The sequence below is a fragment of the Chiloscyllium plagiosum genome, unplaced genomic scaffold (genome assembly GCF_037043375.1).
Source record: "Chiloscyllium plagiosum isolate Xiang-an unplaced genomic scaffold, Cpla_swu_hap1 HiC_scaffold_5, whole genome shotgun sequence".
NCBI lineage: Eukaryota > Metazoa > Chordata > Chondrichthyes > Orectolobiformes > Hemiscylliidae > Chiloscyllium > Chiloscyllium plagiosum.
In genome coordinates, this window is record NW_028270143.1 from 12859316 (window position 1) to 12882563 (window position 23248).

Consider the following 23248-nt stretch of genomic DNA (forward strand, 5'->3'; position numbering starts at 1 on the left):
TTGAGGTATCTGGTCGGCATGGACGAGTGGGCCCGAAGGGTCTGTTTCCGTGCTGTACATCTCTATGACTCTATACATAGCAAAAATGAGCAGTCAGATGGAGTTTCTCATTCAAGTCAACATTGTTATCTGGACTAAAATTTGGATTTTTGTGACATGTATCTATGAATATTTATGTTCTTGTGTATTATTTTACAATCTCTACTTGTACTTTTTCCATGCACTTTCACATGTAATTATAGAAGGTGCAAAATACTGCTCCCATGGAAGCTGTGGCAAAATCCAAAATCATTCAGAGCTTAGCAGGAATAATTTTAAAAGCAGGTTATATTGCCACGTTATTCTTTTGGCCCATGTTCAATATCTCGTCAAATGAATAGCCTGGGTCGCAATGTTCTTACTAATTTGCACCAGTGTATGGTCCACAAAACAAGATGTCCACAATCTGAGGAAAGGAACACCATCTTTAGGCCCTGATCCTGAGGACTAGGAGAAAGATATCGATTTTTCAATGCCTTCTGCTTAAGTCTATCCTTTGGAATATAGACTAAATTGGTATCCAATATTTTTGTAATGCGGCTAAATGATTTGATTTCTTTGTGCATATCTTAGGTTTCCAAATTGAAAATTGAAAGCGTAAAATGCAAGTAAGTGACTAACAGCAGTGTTAAGAGGTTTTCAAATTTCAGATTGTCTGTGGTTGGATTTTGCACTCTTTCTGTTCCTGTATATTCATAAAAAATATTTTTCACAAAAAAAAATTGGGCTAAATTTTCTCCGGAATTGGCGAGGGGTCAAATTGCGAGGAGCCCTAAACTCCCAATACTTATTTCACTACCCAGCTCATTATATTCTCCAACTCGTCATAGGTGGAAGTACTCACCAGTACTGGGATATCCTGGGATTCCTCGTGCCAACGTCATTTTTGAAGCTAGCCATGTACCTGGTCACAAGCTGGTAGTCTGGAGTTGCCCTTCATCGTGGATATAGTTACACAGCAACCACATGCCAACACCTCTCAGGCATGTAGGTGGCATAGCTGACAATTCATTTCCCATACATTCTTATAACTAGTGCATTTAAGAACCAAGGCATAAGCTTACCTGTCCTTAGCCTCATCCCACCTGACTAAGGGAGTGCTACTTTTCCATCCATGGGAGGAAGTGAGGACTGCAGATGCTGGAGACCAGAGTTGAGAATGCGGTGCTAGAAAAGTACAGCCAGTCAGGCAGCATCCCAGGAGCAGGAGAATTGATGTTTCAAGCATAAGCTCTTCATCAGGAATGCCCATTGTAGGCAAAAATCTGTTTGTTCAATATGGCACCATCACATACTGGAAAGCCTTCAAACATTTCAGGACATCCACCTTTATTCAGAACAGCACTATCAAATAAAAAAACAAATAGAAGCTGCATTTGTCTCTGGGGACAGACAGGTTTTGGCTTGTTGTATTTGACACTGCTGCTCTCTATCATGGAGAAGTTGGTGTTCCTCCTACTTAATCTACTCATCTTTCTCCTTAGAAGACTGCTGTTGCTTTCCAGCTCTTCAAAGTCCATCACATCCCCTTTCTTTGCCCACTCCAGTTGTGCAGAGCACAGCATGCTAAGGTTATACTGCTGATTGTGTCTGGGTGTGATGCAAGGCACACACACCCTGCGGCCCCTCCAAATCCTCCAACTCCAGACTGAACCAAGCATTGTAACTTCATCTTCAGCAGTCCTGTCATTTGCTCCTCCATGGCCCAGGTGGACCAATAGGCTGCGCTGTATATACGCTTGGCCTCAGATGGTAGATTGTATAATGGAGTCATCAGCTGTGGTTGCAGAGTGTAGCTTTTGTCTCTCAGTTACCATCCTCGGAAGGATCTGACCCTTGATATGAAGCAGGAGCATGAGTCATCTCAGGAATATAGGCATCATGACAACTCCCAGGATACCTGGTACAGGATTCCAAAATTTAATAACTTGTGATCACAGATGACTCGCACGTTGATGGACTTGGAGCCTTATCCATTGATAATGATGACTGCACTATAATATGTCCTTTTCAATGCGATGTGTATAACTGTGTCAGATGTCCTGCTCCTTGGGGAAACCAGCTTTCTTGTCAAAGCCTACTGCTTAGGCTGCAGCACTGACTTCATCATGGGCTCAGGCAATGAGATGAAACAGAGTGATCTGGCACAAATTGCATTGGGCACAGCCTTCATCCATTTGTTTGAGAATTTTGAGATCTCATGTTGGTTCCCACCAGGATAGGATGGCCATCCACCCATTCAAGACCCAAGTCCCACTTTGGTAGTTGGCATACTTCTGTAATGAAGTTGTGGGACATCAGCAGTCTGCGGCGTCAATGTTCCTGGAGGAAATGACATTGATGATGAAGACTTCCCAAAGCTCTTGCGTATCCTGAGTGGCTCTTGAGCTGTGCCTCTTCACAAGGAGACTATTCAATAGAGGTTGCTGCGGACATTGGACTTGCTGGTGCATCTGCTCCTCCTCCATTACTGTGCACCATGGTTGCAGCACAACAGGAACACAAAACTCATACACAGATGCATTGGTCATGCTCCCACTGAACCTATGTAGAGAATGTAAGGAACAGAACATGTCCTTTGTATGATGAGCCATCAGCTTTTACATGATCAAGATTACAAGTGACTATCATTTGCACCCCACACAGTTGTACACTGCTTGCATTTCTCATGCAGGATGCTATGATTAATGATGACTTCAACTGTGAAGAGTGCCCCCTGAAGGGCCTCACATCACTCACCAGTAGATCCCATGTGCTCAGCAGAAAAAAACTGACTGCACCCACTCTGGTTGGTTGTATGTTGCATTTCACATTTCTGGGTCTTAAGATTATAGAAAGGAATGCAGGTTGCATTTGACACTGAGAGTCTCAGTTTCAGCGTTGTAATCACTGATCCCTCCAAAGTTCCCACGGTCCCATTATCTGTTCATTTAGCTCTAAGATTGTGTGCACTTAATACATTGCGTTTGCTTATTAAGTATTGCATTTACACTCAATAGCAATTAATTGACTGAAAAGCACATTGGAATATCCTGAGGGTGTGAGAGGTTCTATCTTTTTCTGTGTCTTAACAGGAACAATGCTTTTATTCCTAAAAAGTATATTTTATTAATACACAGAAATAGAAAAGAGAAAAAATATAACTACCCCTGTAAAGGCAGTTGGAAATATGAAGATTTCTCATGGTCCAGTGATTCACTCCCATTTCTTTTAGGCTTTGGGAACTCCAGTTTGGAAAATGCCAGTGGGTGTACAGAAATCAAGTAATTTAGTCACAATGTTCTTATATCAGGTACTTCTTTAGTATTCACTCAGAAAGATAGGCTTCGGCTGATTCAATAATAGAAGTTATTAAAAAGTAAATAAAAGCTGTTCTTTCTCTAAAGTTAAATGAGGTATAAAGCCCAAAGGTACAGCCACTCAGTAAGTGATTTTTAATAACATTTGTGTCAGTATTCCCTCCTAGGAGAGTATTTAATGATAACAATTAGATGAAGTTAGGGAAATATAATGTGACATATCTGAAACCATGAATTTCAGTTGCCTGCATTTCCATATATCTAAAATTAGAAAATTCTGAAAGAGCAGTGATCTAAGTTAGAATCACAAGATTTAAAAATATAGCATTAGCGAGGTTATTTTGCTGTTACAGGCATAAATGGCGAGCTTAAAAATCTAATGCTGAACAGCAAATATAAAAACGTCTTGTATTAAATTGTCACATTTGGCGTGAACTAATTTTGTAAGTGACTTGGGTACTTGCTTACTAAACTCTATACTTTTTCATTAGCACTTTGAATTAAAATGTTAGAAAATGTGATTTTGTTAACATTAGCATGTAATTTGTATTATTTTAATCTTTAAAGATTTTACTGCAGAGCTATGAAGCAAAGTATTTTCACTGCAAGATATACAGCACATCAGTTCTCTCGAATAGAACGTTATTTGCTACAGGTCTATTTGTTTCCTTTTTTAAGTTTTCAAAATTGTGAGGTTTTGAGCAAAATCAATAGACATAACATGTGTCTGCAAGGCTGCCCTAATTATTTATCCCATATAAATAAAGATCTCATGACAACCGTTATGTTTGCTCATTGAGCTAACCTTATTTACTTAGGACCATGTCTAATTGTTTTAAATATGATAGCAAGGATTTTTATTTGCAGTTGCAAATAGTGGGAAAAAAAGTAGGCAGCCCTTTTTAAAGTTTGTTTTTTACCCATTATTCCTTCTTAGACCAGGCAAGACTCAAGTTTCTTTGTTAAAATGTTTATTCATGCATGCATGGGAGGCATACATTTCAAAAGGTGGCCTACATTTCAAATTTTATTATAAAAGCTAAGGTTTTATCCTATTTCCACCGACAAAAGGTTCCAATCAGCTACTTCTTCAAATAACTTCCAGTCAAAGGCTTACATATTTACTCACCCATATCCCTATCCAACAGTGTTCACATAGTTTACATTCCAGGTTAGTACACATAATTATATTATCCATTTGTAATCAAACTAGCAGATATGATATTATCCAATCATATAATAACATGCTCATATCTTCTAGTTGTAAGTACATCTTCTAAGTGTGGTATGTACTTGTGATTACCAGAAAACCTATACTGTCCATTTTTCTTCTTTCATCTTCCTGGATGGCACTGCCCCAATGGCAAACATTCTGGTGCCATTCTTTGCAGAACCTCAACAGACAATTCCTTCCTCATTCGTAACGAGCATCATAATCGGAGGAGTTATGTTAGGGTCACAATGTGAATTTATACTCCTGTATTTTGCTTACCACTGCTTCCAGGAGCCGGTCTAGGAAAAGTGACAATGAAATCCCAATCACCAGTGAAGGGAACGTATCTTCCAGCTACCACTTCTTTTTCAATTCTAGACTTGGTTGCCTTGTTGGGCATGATTTCTGCCCACTCACTTTTTGAGCATTTCTGTGCCTGTAATTGACGCATCAGAGTTTATGTTGCAATCCAGCTGTGATTAAAGTCAGATATCCATTTTTAACCAGGCTTACCTAGCAATATCTCCGCTGTGCTGTAATCATCTCAACCAATGGCTATAATGCAGAAACATCAAGGATACCTCATTTCATCATATCACCTTATATTTGGAGAATCTAACAGACATGAATGGCGACTGGATTCCCCACTGATTCTGTGGTTTTTCCAACCAAAATTAATTCTAGCAGGTTTTTCTGTTTGTGAGCTCAGATTTGAAAGCCATGAAGCACACGTACCTACAAAACACATGTATGTACTTTTTCTTGACTTTTTAATTCATCTCACATCATTTATTAACTTCAAAAAAAAAGACAAATATCAACACATCCTTTGGTATTTTTGTGTTAATGTTAGTGGTTATTCATGACATTCCTTTCATTTTTTGTAGTGCTCACTCTCTAACCAATCAGGCTACACAAGATTACAATGTGTTTTGGAATGTCCAGTGGTTAAAGAAGGCACTATATAAAAATGGAAATTAAAATAAACATTTGTAAAAATAAACATTTGTAAAAATGTCCATTGAAATTATATTCAGTATGACTTATTCTTATTAAACTATATAGTTTTTAGCATAAAACAAGGAAATTTTAATATCTCATGCTAATTTTCCCTCATTCATGCAAAGGGAATTTCTGCCCATCACCTAAACTCTGGCATGACCCTACTTCTAGTCCTTGGTGGATGGCCATTTTGTTTTACCTGTGGCTACCTGCTTGCAGGATTTCCATCAGTAATTGTGATCTTGCAATGTCCCTGGGAGGGTTGAAGTGCTGCTATACTGCACCCATTTCTATGGACTTCAGAAAAACATTTACAGAGTTACATTGTCCTGAAATTTATGTTGAATCATCTACTGGAGATCTTGGTTATGTCAGAAGCCTTCATTATACAAACTATTGTGGTGAAATGGGGAGAGAGAAGACTTGTACCAGTGTCCTTTCATCCGCTTACAGCCACTCCTGCAACTACCAGGTCATATACTACCTGATTGTCTCAGAACGGCAGGAATTTGGCAGAAAAAAGAAAATGGACTGGTCTCTTGCATGAGTTTAGTGAGGAAGGAGCATATTCGGCATGGACAGTGAGAGGGAAATTCATAGTCCCATACCTCATTCTCACTGCAGTTCACACATTGGGCATTCCATTTGAGGCATTCCTGTTGAATGCTGCTGTAAAGGACTGTCCCCAGACTTCTGTGAATCAGAAAGTCTTTGGGAGTCTTGGGAGCAGATTTGAAAACTTGCACCAGTGTAGATTTTGGGGGTTCATAACTATCTCATATAGGCAGTCAGTCTTTTGGAAGGAATTTTCAGATAGTTTATTAAGCAGCAGCAATTTAAATATATGCATGGGCTATTTAGACAAAAAAGTATACAACCAACTTGGGATAGTTTACTGATTTCAGAGGACATGTAGGCAGTTGGCAAGAGCATGTCAATCTTATTAAAGTTGTGAAGGAAGTTAGGCTCACGAGCCAAAATGTTAGGGAATCTTCCCTAGGTCACTTGTGGTCCATCTTCCATCTGAAGAGGACAGGTCCTTGACAACAACTACCCTCTATAAGGTCTGTCAGACAAGGATTGCCCTCTGATCCTGAGCACCTGCTGATATGCCTTATTTCTCGGGATTTGTGCTGTATCAATCACTCATTAGACTCTTTCTAGCCAATGGAAACTGGACAGTTATTCATGACATTGGAAAAACCATTCCCCATTTGCCCAGCTTCACCTGAAAGTCACTTCTTGTTTGTTTTAGGAAGACAGAATTTTTATTTTCCTAAACGTACCATTGATAATATGGTATGTTTGGTGCCTTACAGTTCTTTGACGTCAGCTTATGGAATAATGGGGGCAGTGGAATTTATTGTCTTTTTTTTATATATTAGAAACTTTTTATGCTCAGAGGAAGCAATTGACTGCAGTTAAACAAGATCTCATGCTCCACAAGATATACAGAAAAATTCAATTTTCAAGAGATTCCAACTTCCTATACGGAAGAATGCATGTTCCATTTCTCTGGTTCAAGGAAAGAAAATATGTGCTGTTGACCACTAGATTGAAGGCCCAAAAGTTTGCTCATTATGTACTTAAGATCTATATATAAAATGTATTTATTTACAAAGGCTATTTCAACAGGTGAAAGTGGGTGATAAAGAGATTGATATCATGAATGGATTCAGACTATACATCACTACTAAGCTTCCCAACCCAGCGTACACACCTGAAATCAGTGCTCGAACGTCCATCATTGATTTTACTGTTACTATGAAAGGTCTGGAGGACCAGTTACTTGGTAGAGTCATTCTCACTGAAAAACAGGTATGTTTGTTCCTTTCAAGTTATAATCCTGTTTTGGTGGCATTTCACTACTTACTTCATTGTTAGAAGGTGTATAAACTAAAAATGTTGCATGTGTTTATTATTAAAGGCATACTATATCCTTGGAGGTTCTCAAGGTATGAAGAACTTCATGACCCCTGACAATTGTAAAAGGCTCATGTGCTTTGCTTTCAAATTTCCCTTTGAAAAAGCAAGTAAAGTATTAAGGATTATGGAGGGATAATTGGCTAAGATTAAAAAAAAACAACTTTGTCCTTGCCTAAGGTCAACAGGTCCTGGAACCATCACTCATGACGATTCCAATATATACCTGGTTAGAATAATAAATTCCACCTACACTAAACCAGTCTCTTCAATTAAAGTTGAATTTGGTGATCATCAACACCTAGGTTGGTAAGTAACTTCTCAGAGATGGGCTGAGACATGTCTGCCTGTGTATCAGTAGAAAACTCACTAGATGCCTAACTCCTACCTGAATTACATCTTGCTTGGTCTAGGAAAATTATTTTTATTTGATGCTGCTATTTTGAAAGTAAAGTGTACATTTTCCTTATATGTTATTAGCGTAAGTTGTGAGCGTAACACCACTTGCAAGAGAAAAAACTAATCATTTCTCCATGACATTAAATGGCATCACACTCGCTGAATGTGCCAAAATCAGCATCTTGGCATTCCCTTTGACCAGAAATGTAACCAGCCCTTGCCATGTAAATGTATGTCTATAAAAGCAGAGCAGATGCTGGAAATTTTATGGGAAGCAATGTAACCCCTGACTCCTTAAGGCCTGCTGAGATTTAGAATATACAAGTCAGGAATGGGATTTAGAATATAAAAGTCAGAAAACTCCCCACTTGTCTAAATAAGTGCAGCTCCAACAACTCTCAAGAATCTCCACACCATTCAGAACAAAGCAGCTGCTTGATCAGTACACCATGCAATATCATCTCCAACCCTCCACCACCAGTGCACAGCAACAGCAGTTTGTGTTGGCTCTTGAAAGCACTACATGTAGCTCATCAAAGCTCCTTTGACAGCTTCCAAACTTCAACCTGATTTTTATTCATTTTTGGGATATGAATGACACTGGCTAATTGCCCTTGAGAAGGTGGCAGTAACCTGCCTTCTTGAATTGCTACAGTTCATGTGGTGCGCATGGTATTATGAGGAAGGGACTTCCAAAGTCTTGACCCAGTGACATTGAAGGAATGACAGAATGATATTTGACCTCGGGGTAATTTGCAGGTGATAGTGTCTCCATGCATTTGCTGCACTTGTTCTCCCAGGTGGTAGAGGCCGCAGGTTTGGAACATGCTGTCAAAGGAATCCTGATGAACTGTTGCAGTGCGCCGTATGGATAGTAACTAACCCCCATTGCATTCTGTTAGACAATACATTGAGTCTCCGTTTATTAATATATTGTGCTTAGTCAATGCTTCTGGAAAGTAATCAGATAAAGATGGATGCTTTTTGGAAATAGGAACTTGAAAAAGAGAGAACCGATCTAATGGAAGACGTAACATCAAATAAAAGGAAAATGAAGGAGTTGGAAGACAATCTACTGTATCGTCTGACAAGCACAAAAGGTTCCCTTGTAGAGGATGAAAGCCTTATCACTGTTCTAAGCAATACAAAAAAGACAGCTGAGGAAGTTACACAGAAACTGCATATAGCTGCTGAAACAGAAATACAGATCAATGCTGCTCGTGAGGAGTACAGACCAGGTGAGGATACATTTGTTACAAATGGCATGAAATGTTGGGCCAGATATCGGTCTGTTGATTTGGCAAATGAACAGTGGCAAACCATTTGTCACACTTCCCCTTGCCTGTAGACTTGTGGTGTGGAGGTTATAAAAAGCACAACATCCTCTATGACACACCTGGAACCTGTGTGAATGACAACAGTACATGTTTTAAGCAGTTGATTTGAAGGACCATTCACTAACTCTGCAGGAACCCTAAGCAGGCAGCATCAGTTAAAATGTTAAATCAGGTACAAAAGACATATCTGTGGAGGAGACCTCTGCCAAAGAGGGACTGCTGCTGTGGTGCCAGAGAAAGACTGCACCATACAAGAATGTAAATGTGCAGAACTTTCACATCCGGTATTGGTTGCAGCATGTGAATATCTCATTTTCCGTGGTGATAGCAGGAAATTGATTTGAGCTTGAATTAGTGATGCATTTTCCCTTTAATGGTCCTGTAGTAGCCATTTATTTCCAAAGCCAGTCTTGCTGGTTTGTAATCTTCTATACATGATAGTGACATTGCTATACACCCTGAAGCAAATTAGTTGAGATAGTAGTTGCTGTTTTGAGCATTTGCCATGACAGTCACTGCTGTGAAGAAGTTATGCTATGTGTGATATACCTTTCCTCAAAGTTTGTGGTACAGGAAGGCTACAATTCAACCTTGGTGATATTTGGAACATGCTCCAGCTGTCCATTTGGTTATTTTAATTTGAATTCCTGTATTAATTCACTTTTGACCTTGGTGTTAATTAGCTTTTCTTTTAAAGCTGAAACTTGAGCAACATTTGAAATGTTGGTATGCCAGCCAGTTGCCTATTTGTCCATACCACCACCTTCTCTAATACAGTTCACTGTGGATGTAAGTTTGCTCACTGAGCTGGAAGGTTTGTTTTCAGATGAAACTTGAAAGGGCTCAGAAAAGATTTACAAGGATGTTGCCAGGGCTGGAGGATTTGAGGTATAGGGAGAGGCTGAACAGGCTGGGGCTGTTTTCCCTGGAGTGTCAGAGGCTGAGGGGTGACCTTATAGAGGTTTACAAAATTGAGGGGCATGGATGGGGTACATAGGCAAAGTCTTTTCCCTGGGTTGGGGGAGACCAGAACTAGAGGGCATAGGTTTAGGGTGAGACGGGAAAGATATAAAAGGGACCGAAGGGGCAACTTTTTCACACAGAGGGTGGTGCGTGTATGGAATGAGCTGCCAGAGGAGGTGGTGGAGACTGGTATAATTGCAACATTTAAGAGGCATTTGGATGGGTATATGAATAGGAAGGGTTTGGAGGGATATGGGCTGGGTGCTGGCAGGTGGGACTAGATTGGGTTGGGATATCTGGTCGGCATGGACGGGTTGGACTGAAGGGTCTGTTTCCATGCTGTACATCTCTATGACTCTATATTGGTGGAGATGTATCGAAACCTTGTAAATCCTTTCTGAACCCTTTCAAGTTTCACAACATCTTTCCGATAGGAAGGAGACCAGAATTGCACGCACTATTCCAACATTGGCCTAACCAATGTCCTGTACAGCCGCAACATGACCTCCCAACTCCTGTACTCAATACTCTGACCAATAAAGGAAAGCATACCAAATACCTTCTTCGCTATCTTATCTACCTGCAACTCCACTTTCAAGGAGCTATGGACCTGCACTCCAAGGTCTCTTTGTTCAGCACCACTCCCTAGGACCTTACCATTTAGTGTATAAGTCCTGCTGAGATTTGCTTTCCCAAAATGCAGCACCTCGCATTTACCTGAATTAAACTCCATCTGCCACTCCTCAGCCTATTGGCCCATTTGATCAAATCCTGTTGTAATCTGAGGTAACCTTCTTCATTGTCCACTACACCTCCAATTTTGGTGCCGTCTGCAAGCTTACTAACTGTACCTCTTATGCTCACATCCAAATCATTTTTATAAATGACGAAAAGTAGTGGACCCAGCACCAATCCTTGTGGCACTCCACTGGTCACAGGCCTCCAGTCTGAAAAACAACCCTCCACCACCACCCTCCATATGTGAAGGAATGAGATTCAAAAGTTAAGTTGCAGAAACGGAGAAGTCATTTGACAGTAATTAAGACTTATAAAACCTTTAAATAGGTAATTACATTGTAATGGCAAACTTTAATCATTCAGTGTTTGGTTGTCAAGCTGCTATTTTCAGTCAACTTACGCTGCATTTTAGATGCTTCTGAAATACTGTATTTCATTGCTTGTGAATGGTTGCTAAAGGTAACATTCCATTCATTTCCATATAAATAATGGTGAGCATTTCAGCATCATAATTACCTCTGTAGCAAAATACGACCCTGTCATTTGAAAGCAAAGTTAATTTCTTTATGTGTACGTTCTTAGAATCCTAATCAAAGCTTTTCAGATTATTTGCATTCAGAACTAAGTTCCTACTGGAGTTTTCATTTTGCGCTAAAAATATGAATTTTATGACATTGTTTGAAAAAGCCAATGTATGAAGGTGTTTTGGTTCTCTGAAGTATCCTCAGTTTTCAGATGCAAACCAGTGACATTCTGGACTGCTTCTCACCTCTTCCATTGACTCCCAAGTCTTTTATTACTTCCCTTTTCTGCAAGTTCCTTAAGTGTTTTTGCACAAGTTTCAAATCCATCAACCTCTCTGGCTGCCACTTCAGGCTTAATCTGAAAGTGCGGAAGTTTGTATTATTGGACTGTGTCGTTCCAATACTTCATTTGTCACAAAAAAGATTTTTCTTCATCTTTGTTAATTTGGTCTCAGCCTTTTCCTATTCTGTTGCATATATATTTGTCTATGACAGTAACCCACATTTACCATTTATATTTGCATAAACGTTTGGTTTTCCAGATCAGATTTTTAGCCAAGAATTAGAGGGTCAGCTTTTCCTCAATTAGTTGCTGTCCAAGGGACTGATCTCAGCAGGGACTGGCTGCCCCAGGTTATATACCAATATTTTTGATGTTTAAGTGAGAAAACAGCAACTGTGGAAAAGATTCACTGATCCAAAATTAAGGATTTTCCAGCCAAAAACTTGAAGTTGTTTCTTAATATGAGATCAACAATTACTCGAGTATAGACAATCTGTGGTGTCCTAATCATGGTAAAACGTCCCAAAGTGTTTAATAACGGTGACATTAATAAAAGAACATTTCTCACATAAGCCACAGATGAAAATACCAGGATACATGGCTGAAATTGTGAATTAAGACATTACATTTAAGGATCATCTTAAAAGTGAAGAAAAACGTGGACCAAAAAGGTGTTTAGGGCAGGAACTAAGGAGGGTGCTAAGAGTCTAGGCAGAATAGCCTTCAATGATGGACCAGTTAAGGTCAGGCAAGCTCAGGAGGCTGACATGGAAAGGACCACAGAACTTGAAGGCTTGTAAAGTTGTTGGAAGCTAAGGAGACAGGGAGGGATGAAGTATTTGAAAACAAAGATGAATATTTTAACATCAAGATGTTGTTGGTTGCAGAGCCAGCAAGGCCCAGCGCAGGAAGGTGTATCAGGGCCCAAAGACCAGGGAGTGATGCACTAGGGGTCCACTGTACCCAGGTAGGGGTCGAGATAAAGTCTCAGTGTTGGGTCACTGCACCCGGATCAGTGCTGGGTCACTGTACCCGGGTCAGTGCTGGGTCACTGTGCCTGCTATGCTTAGGTCAGGGACCCAAGGACTCAGATCAGGAGCAGCATTGGTGCTTGCGATTTCTATTCCTGGCGTTGGGAGCTGGTGTAGATTAGAGAACACATACATGATAGGAGGATAAGATTTGGAGCAAGTTCAGATCTCAGGAGCAGAGATTTGAATGAACACAAATTTAGATGGGGATGGGGATAGATATGGGATGCCAGACAGGAATGCATTGGGGTAGTCCAACCTAGAGGTAGTCGCACCTTCCAAACCCACAACCTTAACCCATTTGGAAAGACAAGGGACATAGGTGCATGGAAACATCACCATCTGCAGGTTCCTGTCCAGGCCACACACTGTCCAGACTTGTAACTCTGCAGCCATTCCTTCCTTGAACTGAGTCAAAAATCTAGCTTTCCCTTTCTAACTATACTGTGATTTACCTCCACCAAATGAACTGCAACTGTTTGAAAAGACAGCATATACAGTTTTCTAAAGGGTGATTAACTTGGGCTGAAAAGTGAAAAGTAACATTTGTGACTTTCAAATGCCAGGCAACGACCATCTACAACAAGAGACAATCTAACTGTCACCTCTTGACATTCACTGAGTACCACCATCAACATCCTGGGGCTTAACATTTATCAGTAACTGAATGTACTTGTCATATAAATATAATGGTTGCAAGAGCAGTTCAGAGGTGAGGAATCCTGTAGCATGTAGTTCACGCCCTGACTCCCCAAAACCTGAGCCCCATCCCCCTCTCGTTTATCTCTGCACCTCGAGGCTCCCACCCTCATTCCTAATGAAGAGCTTTGGCCTGGAACATCGATTCTCCTAGAAAAGCACCTGCTACACTAATCTCAATGTCTGCTCCCAACACCTGCCCCGTGCACTTTGTGTCAATGATGAGTCTTCTGGCATAGGTTGTATTTGAGTCCTGGTTTCTGGAAGATGAATGAGGAGAGGGGATTATAGATGGATCAGCATTGTCCACAAGGACGAGAATGGAGTATTAACCACAGGGGACGAGAAAGTGTAATCATTGTCAAAGGGGATGTAGGGGAGTCAGCGTTACTATGAGATTGGAAATGAATATTGCCAGGACAGAGAGTGACAATTGTGAATGAACATTGCCTGGATGGAGGATGACCACTGCTAGGGGAGTTGGTGTGTTTTAATTCTGCAGCTAATTTACCTAGAGTCACTCTGGCTTTATACCTGATATGAAAATCTCTATAAATAAACTCATGTTCAAAACTGGTAAATATAGGACAAACAGCCTGAGCCACAATAGATATGGACCTTTATATCTCATCCCGCTTTCAGTAGAATCACAGAGTCATTTGGGCACAGTTAAGCCAGCAATCAGAAGTTTAACTTTCCCATGAAAGCATCATAGATATGTGCACATTGGGATCCTGACACACATCAGAGACATACGTTCCATTGGAGACATCTCTTGCTATCGGACCATTGGACCAATGACTCAGTCGTCCTGGCATTTAGTTGGAAGAAAATTTTGATTGATTTGTTGGTGTCACTTGTACCAAGATACAGTGAAAAGTATTATTTTACATGCTATACAAGTAGATCATACCATACAAAGTGTATCAGGAGAGCAGAACAGCGGGCAGAATACAATGTTACAGCCACAGAGAAGGTATAGAGAGATCAGTTTTAACATTTGAGAGGTCCATTCAAAAGTTCAAACAGCAGGGAAGAAGCTGTTCTCAAATCTGTCCAACCTTTATTTCTTCTGTCTGATGGAAGCGGTTGGAAGAGAGTATAACCGGGGTGGGAGGAGTTGTTCATGTTGGATTGGATATTGGACAAGCAGTCTTGCGTATCATAAACTGAACAATAATTCATGGAGAGATGGCAAGATAGTGCTGAGAGTCACCAGCATGGTTGTTGTGTTAGATGAGATTGCAATTTCTGAGGGCTTACAAAAGCAAAATCTAGAATGGGAACCAAGAATGGATGCTTGGAGAACACCAGAGGTATTACAGTGGGAAGAAAAGCATGTGATTCTTTTGGCTCTATTTTGATGGATAAGGGAATCTAACCAGATGATGCAGAGGTATTGAAGGGAGATGATATGGCTTACTGTGTTGAGGAGTGTAGTTAGGTTGAGAAGGAATAATTACCTTTGTCTCAGTTACAAGTATTTTGAAGGCAGAGCAGCAGACATTTCTACATGGATTTTAGCAAGGCCTTTGACAAGGTTCCACATGGTAGACTGGTTAGTAAAATTAGATCATATGGGATCCAGGGAGAATCAGCCAATTGGATAAAAACGACTTCACAGTAGGAGACAGTAGGTGATGATAGAGGGTTGTTGTCCAGACTGGAGGCCAGTGATCAGTGGTATGCTACAAGAATTGAAGCTGCATCCACTGTTATTTGTCATTTGTATAAACAAGTTGGATATGAATATAGGAGGTATGGTTAGTAAGTTTGCGGAATATCCCACAATCCAAAGATGTTGTGGTCCGGTGAATTGGCCATTCTAAATTGCCCATGGTGTTATGTGCATTAGTCAGGGGTAAATATAGGGTAGGGGCATGGGTCTGGCTGGGTTACTCTTTGGTGTGGGCTTGTTGGGCCAAATGGCCTGTTTCCATACTTTAGGGAATCTAATCTAAGAATCATTTTCCTGATGAGAGAAGTGATGATGAAAGCAAATTTGAAGATGGAGAGGACACAACCCATAGGATCTCTTCTCCCTTCCAGTGGTTACTGCAGCCTCTCTTGTACCTCCTATGGTCCCTTTTAATTAGAGAACTTTTGAGAGATCTAGCATGTTGTTCTGTCCACCTGCTCTGATTGTTCGAGGTACCCAGAGACAGGATTCTACTCCTCGAGCAAAGCCAGACTCTACACCATTTGGGCTCTCAACCAACAATTCGTTCTGTTTGGCAGGGATTAACAGGAAAAATCTTCCTATTGCTTCCAATTTTGAACATTGTACTTTAGGAAGCATTTGGAGTGATTGCTTGTATGAAGTAATTTACTTATATAATGCTAGTCTAGAGCTAACTTGTTCAGTTACCAAAGAGTGTACTGGAAAGACCATGGATATTTGCCTCCCATGTATAAATTGTCTTTATTCTGTTATTCTCTTCATAGTTGCAACCAGAGGAAGCATCCTCTACTTTTTGATTACTGAGATGAGCATGGTGAATGTTATGTACCAAACCTCTCTACGGCAGTTCCTGGGGCTTTTTGACTTGTCGTTAGCCAGGTAGTGAAAGAATTCATGAAGATATTTCTTTTAGTAGTAGTGTATTGAATTTTAAGTTATATCAACGTATATTTTCAGAAGAAATAATTAATGCTAATCTTGAAAGTGCACACAAGTCAAAGTTTAATCAGTTGTAAAACTGTCTGAAACAATCCTGATCTAATCTCAGTAATCATTTGTAAATAACAGAATAAGAATATAATTTTTTGTAACACACATGGAAATTACTCTGGCCACTGTCATCACACAAACAAGATAGTATTTATGTTAACTTCCTCTCTGTCCTGTTTTAGTAAAGACATTTACCAGCGTTCCCTCTGGACAGCAATTCAGAACATAACATAAAGGGAGATATCATTTCAGCATTTACCCTGCCGCGCACGCCCAGTATAATGTGTTTGAAAATGATCACATCTCAATCTTCTTGTCTCCAAAGAGTATTGGCCAAACCTGCTCACTCCTTCCTCATAAGACAAACTCTCACCTGAGAAATCAAGTTAGTTAATCTTTTCTGATAGCCTTCAATGCAAGTATATACTACTTTAGATAAGGAGACCAATACTTATGTGATCTCACCAAAAACACAAAGTAGGGTTGTGCATTTATGTAAGGCCTTTCGTGTCCACCAGACGTTTCAAAAACTTTTCAACAAATCAAGTACTTTTGAAGTATAGTCACTATTCTAATGTAGGAGAAAGTGAGGACTGCAGATGCTGGAGATCAGAGCTGAAAAATGTGTTGCTGGAAAAGTGCAGCAGGTCAGGCAGCCTCCAAGGAGCAGGAGAATCAACGTTTCAGGCATAAACCCTTCTCCTGCTCCTTTGAGGCTGCCTGACCTGCTGCACTTTTCCAGCAACACATTTTTCAGCACTATTCTAATGTAGGAAACATGAAAATAAATATGTACACAGAAAATTCTCACAAAGATCAGTGTGATGATAAACAGGTGATTTTTTTTTTTACAGCCTTGATTGAGGGACAAAAATTGGGCAGGGCACCAATGATACCTGCCTGGCTGTTCATCACAATAGTGCCAAAGGATCTTTTACCATCCAGCCATGCAGACAGATGGGAGCTTGGATTTAAAGTCTTGGTGAAACCCCCGCTGACTGAATTGCTGTCAGCCTTGATGGGATTAAGTTGCTATTTGGCAGGATGCATCGGTGTCCCAACACCACGCACCCAACCTGCAACATTCCCTCTAATTTTCTTACCGGCTGCATGAGCTGCCAAGGCCTGTGTGCAGCAGGGGGTTCTGGAACTGAAATTCAATGCCGCAATCCCCCAGCATGCCAATTTTGATCACCATATATGGAACATCAGACTCACCTTCCCACCTTTTCATGTGGTCACTCCACAAACTCCGGTGGGAGGATCGGTAATCATAACAATCTGCCCATTGTGTCCTCCCTACAACTTGTTTTTCCACCTAGCCTTGCATAGGGTTAGCAAATGTGGCTACAGTATTTAAGGTCCTTTCAATAAAGCCATTACTCCAGATTGTTAGAAGTTTAAACCATAGTACTGGTTCCTGCAATACCCCACTAGTTACAGTTTGCTTACCTTAAGATGACAGTTTTATCCCAACTCTAATATTCCCTGAAACATCATAAACTCTTATTTTTATAATCCTTAAATCTGACACCTTATTGAATAGTTCTGCTTTATCCATCCAGAATATAACATGCTAAACTCTAATAAATTTGCCAAATATAATTTCCCTTACATAAAATTGTGTTGATTCTGCTTAATTGTATTATAATTTTCTCCCTTAATAATGGATGCCAGCCTTTTTCTTATGACACATGAGGCTCACTGCCCTATAGTTTCCAGCTTTTTATCTTTCTCCTTTCTTGAATAACAGAGTTTCATTTGTAGTTTTCCAAACTGCTTCAGTGTTTTTTTTTTCTTCCTCTCTCGTAATGAAAAATATATCACAACTCCATCCAATTATCTGTTTGAAATCTGGAAATTGTATAGACATTTTGACAAAGACGTTTGAACTTTTCTCTTTATCGGTTTTATATACAGAATTTCTAACTTGTTGCTGAGTTGATAACAAAATAGGTTGTTGGTTTTTTAAATCTGAATGCACATCTCATCTTGCAGATCCATCAAGAGTCCCATTACCAGTAAGAGAATAGCAACTATTATAGAGCATATGACATATGAAGTATATAAGTATGCAGCCCTTGGCTTGTATGTGGAACATAAGTTTCTATTCACATTACTCCTTACATTGAAGATTGACATGCAGCGCCACAGACTGAAACATGAAGAGTTCCTCACTCTTATTAAAGGTGAGAATATTAAACTTGTATTGCTTCACAATAGAAATATTTATTTATTTAATATTTACTCGGTAAACCACCTACAAGGTAAATATTTAAACTCATTTGTATCATGTAATTGAAGATTGTTTCAAATGATTTTGCTGTGGTATTCATTTGTCTTTAAGTATTACAAGATAATGTAACAATCATACATGATCACATATATTTATATACTGTAAAATTATATCTTTCAGAAATAAGTAAAAATACTGACTTGAATGTCAGCTATACTCAGTAATAACACTTCAGGGTCTGAATCTGGAAGTTTTGGGTTTATGTTCCACTCCAGTAAAAGAGCACATAATATAGCCAGCACTTCAGTGTAGCACCAAGTGAAAGCCAAATTACTGATGAATCTTAAATAACATCAAATTGAGGCCCATTGCCTGCTCAGGTGGTGTAAATGATAATGGCATGATTCTGAAAAGAGCAGAAAATTCTCATCTGTACGCTGCTTTTAGTGACAGCATCTGAAAACACAATGGCCCAGATATTTGTGTTTGCTGTCATCACTGTGCTGAAACTGATTGTAATCTCAGGATTTACTTCAAGCACATGTTAATGCAGAAACCCTGAAGTTGCAATCAGCCATTTATTGCTGTATTACAGGGTGAAGTGTGAAACCATCTCCCCTCCACATGCTCACCACGTGAAATCTGGTGACTCTGTCTCTTTTTCACCCCCCAGTTCTTTACTAGAAATGATCAAGCTTCAATCTGGGAGTAGTAACTTTGCTGGACAACAGAATTGACCTTAGAAAAATAATGTTATAATTGTGGAGTGTTGTTGCTGTATTTTCTGTTTTTGTAAAAGAATTTCACATTTTTTGGCTTCTACCTTTACTGCATGTGTATCGCCAAAAATGCAGTTTATTGTCAGTAAAATGTTTAAGAAGAAATTCCATCTTCTGGTTATTTATACATAATTTTTTAATGTCATTGGCTGCATGGTCAGCTTGATGGTATCACTGCAGCTGTATAACAGGAATCAACATTAAAGAATGCTAGAATCCACTGCATGGTGAAAGCAATGTCCTTCTCAAAGGGTTGCTGGATAAATCAGTGAAGCTTTCTTTTAAATTAATGGTGAGTGATTAAGAGTCAGCAACACTTCCCTTGAACTAGAGACATATGTTGGCAGGGTGAGGACAGCATGTTTTCTTCCATTAAAAAGCAAGTAGTGATCTAGATGACAATGATCTGGTGGTTTCATACTGTCTTTACTGATGCAGGCTTTTAATTCCAAATTTACTTAAGTAACCAGATTTAAATTCACAAGTTTAATTGTCTCACAATTAATACTATTTCAAAAATAACCGTTAAATTACTAGTTCAACAATGTGGCCACTATATTTAGAAACAAAAGCAACAGAAGGTTTACCACAGAAACAATCATATCTAAACGTCAAAACATCTGAAATAGAAACAGGAATATGCTAGTCAGCCATTTAGTCTACTGTACCATTCAACTCAATCATAGCTCAGAGTATACCTCCATGCCATTTTCACATACTATCGTTCCTGACCCTTGATATCTGTACTATCCAGAAATGTATTGATCTCCGTCTTGAACATACCCAACGACTTCGCCTCCACAGCCCTGAAGAGTAGAGAGTTTCAAAGTTTCACAACCCTCTAATGAAGAAATTCCTCCTCAACTCAGTCCTAAATGGCTTCCTTCTTATTCGGACACTATGATCCCTGGGTTCTGGGCACTGAAATCAGAGAATCTATTCTTCCAGCCTCTACTGTCAAGCTCAGTACGAATTTTGTATGCTTCAATGAGATCACATTTTGTTCTTTGCCGTAATCGTCTGAAAATATCCCATCTCACCTGATCTCGGAAGCTATGCAGGCCTGGCTAGTACTTGATGGGAGACCACCTGGGAATATCAGGCGCAGTAGGCTTTTCATCGTGGGCCAAATGATCTGTTCCTGTGCTGTACACCTAGTCTCCTCAGTTTCTCCGCTTAGAATGATCCTCCTAACTGGCAAACCTTCTCTAAAGGCAAATATGTCCTTAAATAAAGTCACTGGAAGAGTACACATTATTTCAGGCATAGTTTCACCAAGGCTCTATACAATTGCAACTGCAAAATAAAGCTATTCAGCCTCATTAAAGTTCTTAATCTGTAGCTCTGCAAGTTATACCAATTCAAGTGCATATCCTTTTTAAATATAATGAGAATGGTTCCAGAGCCCCTCCCACCACCACCACAATTTTTGTAAAAATATTTCTTCTCAACTCCCTCTAATTCTTCTGCCAGTTTCTGTAAATGTTTGCCTTTGGTTATTGATCTCTAGGGTAAGGAAATTAGGTCTTCCCTAACTATTTTGTTTAGGCTCCATATAATTTTATATGACTCAATTAAATCACTCCTCAGCATCTGGTATTCAACAGAGAATAACCTCAACAGATCTAATTATTACTCATTGCTAAAACTCTCCATTCTTGAACACATCCTGCAATCGCAGATGTTTTGTGCAGCTCAGTGATGTGCTTAGTTCTGAGAAATGGAAGGCAACATACCATCCTAAAACCAAGGGCAATGATGTTGGCCTTGGCAACAATGCCCACACCCAAAGAATGAAATTTTTCAAAGTTTACCTGTTCCTCAACTTGTAGAATTCCCTATCTACTATTGCTTTCCTGTACTTCCTTCATCTATCCTCAGAAACTGAGCCACCTATGTTGCTTTGAACTTTCCATACCTCTGTTCCCTGGAGGAACCATCATCTGCACTAATATTCAGAACTGAATACTGATTAGAGAGTGAGATGCACTCAGGTGACTCCTGCTCTATCTGCCTTGTCCTCCTTGTCTGTCTAGCAATACTCACTTACTCTCTTAGGCTGTGAGGTGATGACCTTCAGAACCCATGTCATTAATAAGCTGTTCAAGCCCCATAACCTGGAATGCTAACCCTCCAGCTGATGACTGTTCCTGCAAATGATTGTCCAGGACATGAGAAGTGTGCTGGATTACCTGCATGGCATGGCATGTGAATTGGATGGGCTAAAAATATGTTACCATGCCTCTGTTTGAGGATTACTGTTTAACCTTGTCAGAATTAATTGCACATCTTTGTGTTGACATCATTTTGGCCTCTTTGCAATTTTGTCCCTTACATTCTATATTTATTGGCAGATGAATTTTAGTTTTTTTAAGGATTTCATAGTAAAGGATCATTTAGGCAAGAATAATCATTATATAAAACATTACTACCAGCATTCCTTTAAATTATCTTGCCAACTGCGCAGGCCCCTGAAGTCTGTGTGTGACAGCAACTTTCAGAACTGCAGCTGCCCAGATTAAAGTGAGTGTTGGTCATGCCACAACATAAGAGGATGTGGTGTTGGGAGTAATGTATTAAATTGGATCGAGTACTAGCTAACTAACAGAAAACATTCAGCTGAGCTAAGTGGATCAATTTCAGGCGGGGAATTTCTTCTCTCTGAGCATTGTTCTTATTTAGAATTCTCTCGCTCAGTAAAAAGTGGAGGCTGGATCTTTGTCCCTATTTGAATTTATTCATGGCTCAGTTAGACAGATTTTTGATTGACAAGAAAGACAAAGGTTATGGGAGGTGCAATTAAGACGTAGGAGTTCAGGCCCCTTATGATTAGCCATGATTTTGTCTATGGATTTCCAGGCTTGAGTAGCCAAGTAGTCTCCTGCTACTCTATTATTTTTTAAAATCATGTTATGGTTCTTACTAGTTATCTGTAACTCAAACTGTTTAAATCTATTGTCCAATGTCCCATAGGTTGTGGTGTTGACAAGTCTCCACACTTTCCTATCTGTTCTCATTAAATAGAAAAACTATTTTCATATGTGAAGGGTATAAATGAACTTAAGTAAGATGAAACTTTGCATCCTTTTACACACTACAGGTGGTGCTTCGTTGGACCTGAAGGCTTGTCCTCCAAAACCTGCAAAGTGGATCTTAGATATGACCTGGCTAAACCTGGTGGAACTAAGTAAACTTGGGCAGTTCGCAGATATCTTGGATCAAGTAGGTTTAGAACAGATAAAATTATACATCGCTCAATGTTTGTGAGTTTTTTTTGTTTGTTTACCTAAGCATGCAATAATGTTATTTAAATAGATTGGGAGAAATGAGAAACTCTGGAAAAACTGGTTTGATAAAGAAGCTCCCGAAGAAGAGATTCTGCCAAATGCTTATGATCAATCCTTGGACTGTTTCCGACGTCTTCTCCTGATCAGATCTTGGTCTCCTGATAGAACCATAGCACAGGTACATTGGAATGCAGAGGACTGCAGGCTTTAATAAATTATACATCTTTGAGGTTTAGAGAGTGAACCATTCTGCAGTTTTTAAAAAAGATTACTGCCTTGATTATCATTTATCAATGATATAAACTTTCATTAGACTGTATGTTAGATTCCACACTGCTTAAACAAATAAGTTAATTTATGCATTGATGTTGAAAGTGAATTTCAATGAGCAGTATATTTCATAATTAGTGATATTATTGGAAAGCTATCATGTGGTTACATGTGTAAGAAGGTGATGGTAGCTGTGTGTGTTGGAATCAGCTATGCCACCACCAGAAGGAACATGACTTTCCTCACTGCTTTCCCAAACTGCTGTCAAGGATCTACAACAAGATGACAAATAAAAAATTGCCACACATCTGATGGAAAGTAAAAATGCTAATAATGTAGAGTACATTTCTGTAAGAAAGAGAAGAAAATCCACTGGTGTTTTAGGTCAATTCAATAACAAATTAAATTGAGATTTTGATGAAATACATCAGTGGTGCCATAGTTCTTCCATGACATTCAATAGATTTTTCCTGTGTGAAGCACTGCTTCATGGCCAAGCAATGTACACAAAACATCACAGAATTAATTCAATGTGGTTATTTCCTTCGATGGGGT

At 39.5% G+C, this 23248-nt stretch overlaps 1 protein-coding gene across 2 annotated transcripts in view; it reads left to right on the top strand.

The window, feature by feature from the left end:
* Window positions 1–23248, top strand: part of dnah5 (dynein, axonemal, heavy chain 5) — a 343383-nt gene that overhangs the window by 287272 nt on the left and 32863 nt on the right. For both annotated transcript variants that reach the window (XM_043689617.2, XM_087987009.1), the window contains 6 exons: window positions 7189–7371; window positions 8870–9113; window positions 15896–16010; window positions 18120–18310; window positions 22237–22358; window positions 22452–22601. In XM_043689617.2, the coding sequence (XP_043545552.2) occupies window positions 7189–7371; window positions 8870–9113; window positions 15896–16010; window positions 18120–18310; window positions 22237–22358; window positions 22452–22601 (1005 nt within the window). The remainder of the gene's footprint in view (window positions 1–7188; window positions 7372–8869; window positions 9114–15895; window positions 16011–18119; window positions 18311–22236; window positions 22359–22451; window positions 22602–23248) is intronic.